General features: G+C 41.6%; 1 protein-coding gene across 1 annotated transcript; it reads left to right on the top strand.

Moving 5' to 3' along the window:
* Positions 1–1,082: 1,082 nt before the first annotated feature.
* On the top strand, positions 1,083–1,614 carry LOC128577170 (prothymosin alpha-like). The gene has a single exon (XM_053579249.1). The coding sequence runs from the start codon at positions 1,257–1,259 to the stop codon at positions 1,530–1,532; it is 276 nt and encodes a 91-aa protein (XP_053435224.1). The 5' UTR covers positions 1,083–1,256; the 3' UTR covers positions 1,533–1,614.
* Positions 1,615–10,484: the final 8,870 nt, after the last annotated feature.

Below are 10,484 nucleotides of genomic sequence, written 5' to 3'. Positions count from 1 at the left end.
TTCATCTTCTTTGGCACTACTGTGAATGGGATAGAGTCCTTAATTGTTTTTTCAACTTGACTATTGTTGGTATATATAAAGGCTACCGATTTATGAATGTTGATTTTGTAACCTGAGACGCTGCTGTATTCCTTGATCACTTCTAAGAGTTTTGTAGTAGAGTCCCTAGTGTTTTCCTGATATATACTCATATCATCTGCGAAGAGCGAAAGTTTGATCTCTTCTGACCCTATGTGGATACCCCGGATCGCCTTTTCTTCCCTAATTGTGGTGGCTAAAACTTCCATTACAATGTTAAAGAGCAATGGAGACAATGGGCAGCCTTGTCTGGTTTCTGATCTGAGTGGAAATGATTCCAATTTAACTCCATTCAATATGATATTGGCTGTGGGTTTGCTGTAGATGGCCTCTATCAGTTTAAGAAATGTCCCTTGTATACCAATTTTCTTAAGTGTTCTGATCATGAAGGGATGTTGGATGTTATTAAAAGCTTTTCTTCATCGATTGAGAAAATCGTATGGTCTTTGTTTTTTAATTTGTTTATGTGCTGAATTACATTTATAGATTTACGTATATTGAAACAGCCTTGAAACCCTGGGATAAAACCGACTTGGTCATGATGTATCATTTGTTTGATATGTTGCTGGATTCTGTTTGTTAGAATCTTATTGAATATTTTTGCATCTATATTCATTAGTGTTATTGGTCTATAATTTTCTTTTCTTGTTGAGTCTTTTCCTGGTTTGGGTATCAGGGTGATGTTTGGTTCATAGAACGTGTTGGGTAGTCTTCCTTCTTTTTCTACCTTTTGGAACAGGTTGAGTAATATAGGCATTTATTAATCTTTAAAGGTTTGGTAGAATTCTGACGTGAAACCATCTGGTCCCAGGCTTTTCTTTTTAGGGAGATTTTGTATGGTTGATGTTATTTCTGAACTTGATATGGGCCTGTGCAACATTTCCACTTGATTTTGGTTAACTCTTGGAAGGTGATGTGCTTCCAAGTAACGGTCAATTTCCTTCAGATTTTCATATTTCTGAGAATAAAGTTTCTTGTAATACTCATTAAGATTTTTTGGACTGGCGGCTCTGAAAAGCCATCTTTGCATTGTTCCTGGGTCCGGTTTCCTCCTCGTCGCAACCACCTCCGCCGCTCTCCTCCTCCGCCGCTGCAGACTCCGGCAGCTTTATCGCCAGGGTCCCCGAACTCTCGCTTTCTTTTCCATCCCCCGCATCGGATCACCAACGTGCCCCACCATGTCAGACACAGCGGTGGACACCAGCTCCGAGATCACCACCAAGGACTTAAAGGAGAAGAAGGAAGTTGTGGACGAGGCAGAGAATGGAAGAGACGCCCCTGCTAATGGGAACGCTAATGAGGAAAATGGGGAGCAGGAGGCTGACAATGAGGTAGATGAAGAAGAGGAAGAAGGTGGGGAGGAAGAGGAAGAGGAGGAAGAAGGTGATGGTGAAGAAGAGGATGGAGATGAAGATGAGGAAGCTGAGGCCACCACGGGCAAAAGGGCAGCTTAAGATGATGAGGATGATGATGTTGATACCAAGAAGCAGAAGACTGAGGAGGATGACTAGACAGCAAAAAAGGAAAAGTTAAACTTAAAAAAAAAAAAAGGCCACCGTGACCTATTCACCCTCCACTTCCCGTCTCAGAATCTAAACGTGGTCACCTTCGAGTAGAGAGGCCTGCCCGCCCGCCCACCGCAGGCAGTGCCACCCGCAGATGACATGCGCTCTTCACTACCCAACCAAAACCACGAGAATTTGCAACAGGGGAGGAAAAAAGAACCAAAACTTCCAAGGCCCTGCTTTTTTTCTTAAAAGTACTTTAAAAAGGAAATTTGTTTGTATTTTTTATTTACATTTTATATTTTTGTACATATTGTTAGGGGTCAGCCATTTTTAATGATCTCAGATGACCAAACCAGCCTTCAGAGCGGTCTCTGTCCTACTTCTGACTCTGACTTTACTTGTGGTGTGACCATGTTCATTATAATCTCAAAGGAGAAAAAAAACCTTGTAAAAAAAGCAAAAACGACAACAAAAAACAATCTTATTCCGAGCATTCCAGTAACTTTTTTTGTGTATGTACTTAGCTGTACTATAAGTAGTTGGTTTGTATGAGATGATTAAAAAGGCCAAAGATAAAAGATTTCTTTTTTTTCCTTTTTTTTTTTTTTTTGTCTATGAAGTTGCTGTTTATTTTTTTTTTTTTGGCCTGTTTGATGTATGTGTGAAACAATGTTGTCCAACAATAAACCGGAATTTTATTTTGCTGAGTTGTTCTAACAAAAAAAAAAAAAAGATTTTTTGGATTTCTGAGGAGTCTTTTGTTATTTCGTCTTTGTTATTTCTGATTGATGAGGTTAGATATTTTACTCTTTTTTTCCTGATTAGTTTGGTGAAAGGTTTATCTATTTTGTTGACCTTTTAAAAAAACCAGCTTTTTGATTTATTGATCTGTTGTATTATTCTTTTGTTTTCAATTTCATTTAGTTCTGCTCTGATTTTGGTTATTTCTTTTCTTCTACTGGATTTGGGGTTGGAGTGTTCTTCCATTTCTAGTCTCTTGGGATGTCCCAGTCAGTTGCTTGCTTCCTCTCTTTCCGTTCTCCCGAGGAAGGCTTGCAGTGGTATAAATTTCTCTCTTAGAACTGCCTTTGCGGTGTCCCAGAGGTTCTGATAGTTTGTGTCTTCATTGTCATTTTGTTCCAAAAATTTGGCAATTTCCTTCTTGATCTCATCTCTGACCTAGCTATCATGCAGCATAAGGTTATTTAACTTCCATGTTTTTGTACGAGTATGCAGATTCCTGTTGTTACTCAGCTCAAGTTTTATTCCATGATGGTCTGAGAAGCTGCATGGAATAATTTCTATTCCTTTAAATTTACTGAGGTTAGACTTCTGACCTAAGATGTGATCGATTTTGGAGTAAGTTCCGTTGGCTGATGAGAAGTATGTGTATTTCGTTTTGTTGGGATGAAATGTTCTGTAGATGTCTGGTAAATCTAAATGCTGGATGGTTAGATTTAAATCTAGAATTTCTTTACTCAGCTTTTTGGTGGAGGATCAATCCATCACTGCCAAAGGAGTGTTAAAATCTCTGACTATTATAGAGTTGGAGGAAATCAAGTTGCTCATGTCTGTTAGAGTTTCTCTTATAAATTGCGGTGCATTCTGGTTGGGTTCATAGATATTAATAATTGAGATCTCATCATATTGAGTCTTACCCTTAACAAATATGAAGTGACCATTTTTGTCCTTCCTTACTTTTGTTGGTTTAAAGCCTATTGTATCCGCAAATAAAATTGCAACATCTGCTTTTTTCTGGTTACCTTTTGCCTGAAATATGGATGATCATTCTTTCACCCTGAGTCTGTATTTGTCTTTTAAGTTAAGATGTAACTCTTGTATGCAAGAGATATCTGGCCTGAATTTTTGTATACAGTCAGCTGACCTATTTCTCTTTAGAGGGCAGTTTAAGCCATTTACATTAATGGAGAGTATTGATAAGTTTGGTGAAATTTTGGGTATTGAGTTTTTCAAAAGTCCAGTGGACATTTTTAATCCTTTTGCCATTGTGGAAGTTGGAGTTTGATCAGAAGTTTCTGTGTGAGTTTACTTTTGTAGTAGAGGATTGGGTTGGTTATTATGGAGGATAGGTCTGAGAATATCCTGAAGAGCTGGTTTGGTTATGGCAAATTTCTTCAGCATTTGAATGTCATTAAAGTATTTAATTTCTCCATCATAAATGAAACTCAGTTTAGCTGGGTACAAGATCCGGGGTTGAAATTTATTTTGCTTTAGGAGATTAAACGTTGATGACCACCCTCTTCTGGCTTGAAAAGTTTCAGCAGAGAGATCTGCAGTCATTCTAATGTTCTTCCCTTTGAAGGTAATAGTTTTCTTTCGCCTGGCCGCTTTCAGAATTTTCTCCTTCATATTAACTTTAGTGACGTTAATTATGATATTCCTGGGGGATGTCTTACTGGGGTTGAGTCGTGCTGGGTTTCGGAAGCTATCTGCTATCTGAATTTCAGGTTCTCTAGGCATGTCTGGAAAATTATCTTTCATAATTTCATGCAGAAGGGCCTCTGCACCCAGTGAGGCCACTTCTTCTGTTTCAGGAATTCCTATGATTCGGATATTTGCCTTCTTCGAGTTATCCCAGAGCTCTCTGAGAGAGTGATCCATTTTTGCTCTCCATTTCTCTTCCTCTTTGAGAGTTTGGGAGCGTTCAGAAGCTTTATCTTCAGTGTTGGAGATCCTTTCTTCTGCTTGGTCCATTCTGTTGCTAAGGGATTCTACTGTATTTTTCATATCTTTGAGGGCTGCAAATGGTTGCTTCAGTGTGTCTAAGTCTTTGGTGGTTTTGTCTTTAAATTCGTTACATTCTTGAGAGAGCTTTTGAATTTCTCCATGAATTCCTAGTTCCATTTTGTTAATCTTGTTTGCCATCCAAATTCTGAATTCGATTTCTGACATCTCAGCCAGTTGTTTATGAATGGCACCTTCAATTACATCTGCCATATCTTTCCTTGTGGGGGTTGATCTATTCTGGTTATTCATGTTACCAGAGTTTTTCCACTGATTCCGCCACATGATTGTTTTACTCCCTTTGATTTCTCCCCTGGTGTTTTGTCGAGGACCCGTACAGTGCTGTGGCCTGAGAAACTGGGGCCCTGTTTGGTGTAGAAGGGCTAAGTGGTCTTGTCTTGTTTTCAGCTGGTTTCTATTTGACCCTAGTGAAACAGTTACTCTGGGTTGAAGTCTCAGCTGTGGAGAAATACCAGCAATTAAGTCACCCCACCCACCACAGGTAACAAATGGAAAAGGAAAATCAAACCTTTCTACAACCACACACACAGGGCACCACCTGGATAGTCCCCAGGTGAGTGGCTCAGTTCAAAAAGGTCCAAATCAATTGTGTCAGTCAGCAGCTGCCTCTGGTGGGAGAGTTCAAGAGGTCCCTGGGAACTGGATCACAGGGGTCTGGTGACTGCTTTAATATGGCTTGCTGCAGTGCTGCATAGAGTCAGGAGAGCCACCCAGTAAATAGATCTGTCTGGGAATATTGATGCCTCCTTCCCCACCTTGCAGCTCTGTCACACCCAGTTGCTGCTAGCCCCACAGGGCTGTGACCCAGTCAGTTGTCTGCAGTAAGCAGATACTCCAGGGGTTTGCACCTGTCTAAGTCACAGGGTAGTCTGTGTCTGCTCGTCTAGGCTGCTACTCTCTATCTTTATCCTGCAGGGGGTGGTGTGGCCTGTCAACCTTGGGCACTTGATGGAGGCTGGAGGTGTTCACTCAGTTCCAGCCCCACCCTTACTTTATGTTACTGGGTGAACGGAACAACACTGTGGGAGTTTGTTTTTGACCCTGCTAGATTCTTCTGCAGAGGAGAGACTGATTTGAGTTCCCAGAACCTGTGCCTCAGGCCCTGTCTTTAGTCCTGTGGGTTTCTATTCGCAGCATGATCAGTTGTCAACTGTAGCCTCTTGGCCTCCTTTGTCTATAGGCTGGTGATCCCTTGAGGGCCAGGTGCGTCTTAGGCTCAGTAAAGCGGTCCTCTGGATCAGCCCCACCCTTGGAGTTTCCTGGCTCTGCGGGTGTGTTTTCTAGTCCCTGTGTTCCACCCAGGTGAGTGCCACCTCAGGCAAACCCTTTACTCACGGGGCCTGTGTTTCAATCCCAGGTCTGTTCCATGGTGGTTGCCATCTGAGAAGATGCTCGGCCTCATCTGGTTGCCCAGGAAGACAGTAGGAGAGGTTTTGGGATATCTGGGGGTGGTCCTTGTTATTGCTGAAGACGGCTGTTGCTCTGCACCTCGGGGCACCACCACTCCAGTGTAATTCCCTCTTAGCTGACCGTCGTCTTCTCGCTCCTTTGCTACAGAGTCAGCACTGGCCATCTGCAGTCCAGGTCCTGTCTGCACCTCTCGAGAGTTCACCCAAGAATCTGGAGTCCTGTGGGGGGCAGGTCTCCAGATCATGGAGTTAGAGTGGAGGGGAGTGTTAGGAGCTTAGAGTTGTAGGTTGTAACACCAAGCTCATTGAGACAAAATGAACAAATAAACAGATACAAAGGTTACCAGGCACATGGGCCTGTAAATACAGAGACAGACGGAAACACATAGACATACAGGTAGCAGCCACAACAAGAGCAATATAAGAACAACTGCAATAAAAATAGTGATAATCATAAAATAATTGAAAGAAAGGAAAAAAAAAGAGAGAAAAAAGTGGTGTTAGTAGGGATGTTAAATGAGAAGAAAGAAGAAATTAAAATTCGAAGACATAGAAATAAAAAATATATCTATATAAAAAGTAATAATAAAAAATTATCAAAATCTCCTCTAAGAAAATGGTAAGGAAAAAACAGACAAAAACAAAACAAACAAAAAAACCCCATGAAAATAAAAAAAGACAACAAAAGAAAACAAAAAAAGGCACCAACTACAAAAATATTTTTGCATGTAGCAATTTACCTATATATATCTATTTGTCTGTTGTAGGGATCAACTTTCGTAGGAATATATTCATACTGCAATATACTTTCGGGACACCAGGTGGCACTGTGAGTGGTTCTGAGACTTATACCTGATTTACAGTTTATACTGTTACCATGGTAACCACCTTCCATGGCCGATTGCCATTTTGGAATTTCTGTAAAAGTTTGCCGCCTAAGAATTGTGTAATCTCAGCTGTTCTTTTCCAGACAGCACTTGCGACCGACCTTCCCACTCAGTGCAGGTGTCCATGCTTCTTAAGTCTTTCCACTCTGTTCCCAGGTTCTCCTGCAAACTGGCGACTGCAATCAGCTGTAGGGGAAGTGGTGCTGAGTTCCCGCGGTGGTTGGCGGGCTTGCGGTTTTATCAGCTGTAGCTGGCTCCCGGGGCTGAAGCCAAGTTCAGGGCTTTAGCAGCTAAAGACGGGTCTGTGGCTTCAAGCCGGTTCCCGTGGTTGTAGCATTCGTGGGACTTATTCTGAGTTTTATGGTTCAGAGTTTCCCTTTTGGATCAGCGCCTGCCAGTTCGCCGCGCAGCCTGAACCACCAGCCCCCTCCAACACCTGGGGGAAAGGTGCCCGCCCTTTTGGGTGGTTCAAAATGTCTGTTTCCCGGGCAGGATCCCTTCCCTTCAATTGTCCAACAGTTTGCCCAGCTCCCTGTGGTTTTGAGTGGCTCTCCTTTCGGATGCCTCCCTCAGTTCAGGAATAATTTTTTGTCAATTGGGTTTTGTCAGCATTTACAAGTTGCTGACCTCCCTATGGGAGGGGCCTGTTGGCCGGAAGGCCGAGCAGGGAAGAATCTCTACAACAGAGTATGTGATTTTAAATTACCCCTCATGTATAGCAATCTGCCTGTTCGCTGGGCATCTCCAGCTGTCTGTCCACTCCAATAATCCACACACAGGGAAGGTCCAGACCGCCTTTCCTCTCACCTGATGGCTTGGGAGAGGTAGGGTACACGTCCGTCCTGTCCGCCATCATGCTCCGCCCTGATATCCATTTGTTTACATAGTTTCTGTGGCTGCCAAAGACATTATGGTCTATAAAGGCTAAATATTGAATATGTGGCCCTTTTTGGGAAAAGTTTGCTGATCCCTGATATCATATCATATCATATCATAATGTCATATCATGTCTCCATATTTTGTCTCTGAAGATTCATAAAATCTCATACAGATAAAAACGTCATGCAAAGGAAAGTATTGGATGGCCTGGTTATTGCTAATAAATTTCAGTTTAATCCATGATTCCTTTTTTTTTGAGCTCCTACTAAGTGCTGGACTTTATGCTTGGAACACATCCTCTGCCTTCCAGAGGCTTTTCTTTCAGGAGAACCAGAGTCAGGAGTACCTGTAATCTGAGGCAGCTAATGGAAGTTTTGGGACAGAGAAGCAGCCAAAGAAGGGAAGAGCAGACATAGGCAAGAGACTGTCTTTGTGAAGGTCAGCAGGGAAGGGTTATAGAGTGGGTATGATTTAAATGATGTGTGGAAGGAAATGATGGTATTCAGATGGGTAAGGATGGGAGAAAAGGCCATTCCACAAGGGAAAACATCATTCCCTCATTCGTTTAATGCATGTTTATAGCATGTCTACATTCTGGAAATACTTCTTGGTGCACCAAAGTTTCTGTCTTCATGAAACTTAATGTCAGATAGTGATGAGTATTTTGAAGCAAAAAATGCACTGGTGGGAGAATGTAAGGCATTTTAGAGAGATTGTGTTGTCTTCTCGCTGCTGAATAGGATGCAAGGGGATGGGATAGTGGGAAACCATTTGGTTTGGGAAAGTAAAGAGAGGTCAGATCATGGACAGCCTTTAATGCCAAACTGAGGAGTATGTTTTGCTTTTCATTTTGTTTTATATTGTTTTGTTTGTTTCTGGCTTGGCAATAGGGAACTACCAGAGGTTTTGAAGATGATCTATGTTCTTTATGCCAGAAGACTGATGTGCTTTACAAGATTAAACTCTGCCTTAATATGATAGAGTAGGAAGAACTTGGTGAAGCCACTTTAGAAGCAAGAGTTAAGAAGGATCTAAACTAGAATATAGGCAGTTGCAGTGGAAAGGGAGAGAGAAGAAAATAATTGCAGAGATAGAATTACAATAATTATCATTGGCCTGGATGCAGAGTTGTTGTAGAGGTTTTAAGCCCAAGAGAAAAGTTATTGCTATTGAGGAGACCGGAGAATGGGAGTGGGAAATTGAGGCATAGATGATAACAGATTATTCCTCCACCTTTCCTCTAAGTATAATCCAGAACTTCACAGTGCCAGAATGCAAGCTTCATCTGGCTAAGTCTACTAAACTAATTATTTAAAAAGGGGTTCAAATAAGCTATTCTCAGTTCTTGTTTTGAAACATCTCAGTGTTTAAAAAAATTTTAAGCACTGCCATGATATATTTCATAGTTTTGAAACCTGTATTTGTTTCCATTTTAACTGAAAAAGCTGTATAACACTCAATCCTTAAGATATAGTAATAAAAACAACACTCGATCCTTAAGATATAGTGAATTAATGCAAGATTGAATGTGGATTTTATTCTTTACACTGATATTTTAGCTTCTTTATAGAGATCCTTTGTGATTTTTAGAATGATATTTTTCCATGCTGTACAAGTGAACCAGGCATTGTCCTTCGAATGTCTGTGTAAGAAATGGCTGTGAAAACATATGAGGGAACAGTCAGCTCTGAACACAAGGAGGCAATGTTGCTTAAAGAAACACAGTCAGAAAGCCATAGGTCCTGACTGTTTCTTTCTCATTGTGTTAAGGTCTATACAACTAACTTGACAAGTTATTTAGCCCCTTGATGCATCTGTCTCCTTATCTTTAAGATGGAACTAAAAGTGTCTATGTCAATTGGTTGCCATGAACCTTCCACGGTAAAGGGCAGGTAAAGCAGCTGCGTGGGGCCTGCCTGTGGTCAGTGTCAGCAATGGTTCTATTTCTGGGTGTGCTCAGCTGTTGACCCAGGAACCAGGCTGCTGCTGACGCAGACTGTCACTCTGTGTGCCTCTCTTCTCAGTCAACCCAGAGGATTCTCGCATCAGATTGTTCTCTGCACGTCACCAATGTAATGATGTGGAATCTTGGTGTGAAAGCTGAAGTTCTTTTTAGAGATGTGTTACCCTTTGTGTCCTCATTTTCTCCTTTAAGAATACTGTCATAACTCCCCTGGTTCTTTTGGGGGAAATTGTTTTGGGCATGAGAAAGAGAGATTTTTCTTGACGATAGGGTTTTTTTTTACTTCTCAGTAGGGTTCTGTTCCCACATTTCTGGGTATGACTAATCACTCTTACTGACGTGCAGGTGGGTATTTGAGATTGGGGTCAGTATGAGATATCTAATGACTAATATGTGATCAAAGACTGTGATGAGTTTATATGTCTTTCCTGTAGTTATCTGAACAATTTGAATCATCTCTTCCCACTGTCACTTTCTACTTTGGTAGTTTGGGGGCAACCTTCCAAGAGTATTTATTTTATCAGGTGATATAAAAAGCCATGCTTTTCACAGTGCACAAAAGCATTGGCCATCCAGCTAAAGGACTTTCCAGTTCCAGTTGTATGCTTTGTGTTGTGTGTGTGGGAGAGAGGGGTTAGGGTGGGAGGAAATCCCTTAAACTAAATAGCTGAAAGCTAACATAGAAAATAAGGCTTTTCAATGGCCAGGCACAGTGGTTTATGCTTTTAATCCTAGCACTCTGGGAGGCAGGTGGATTGCCTGAGCTCAGGAGTTTGAGGCCAGTCTGAGCAACAGTGAGACCCTGTCTCTACCAAAAATAGAAAAACTAGGCGAGTGTTGTGGCAGGCCCCTGTAGTCTCAGCTACTCTGGAGGCTGAGGCAGGAGGATAGCTTAAGCCCAAGAGTTTGAGGTTGCTGTGAGCTATGACACCACAGCACTCTACCCAGGGTGACAGAGTGAGACTGTTTAAAAAAAAAAAAAAGAAAGAAAGAA

This window comes from Nycticebus coucang, chromosome X (assembly GCF_027406575.1).
Source record: "Nycticebus coucang isolate mNycCou1 chromosome X, mNycCou1.pri, whole genome shotgun sequence".
Lineage (NCBI taxonomy): Eukaryota > Metazoa > Chordata > Mammalia > Primates > Lorisidae > Nycticebus > Nycticebus coucang.
This window is presented reverse-complemented; position numbering and strand designations above follow the sequence as displayed.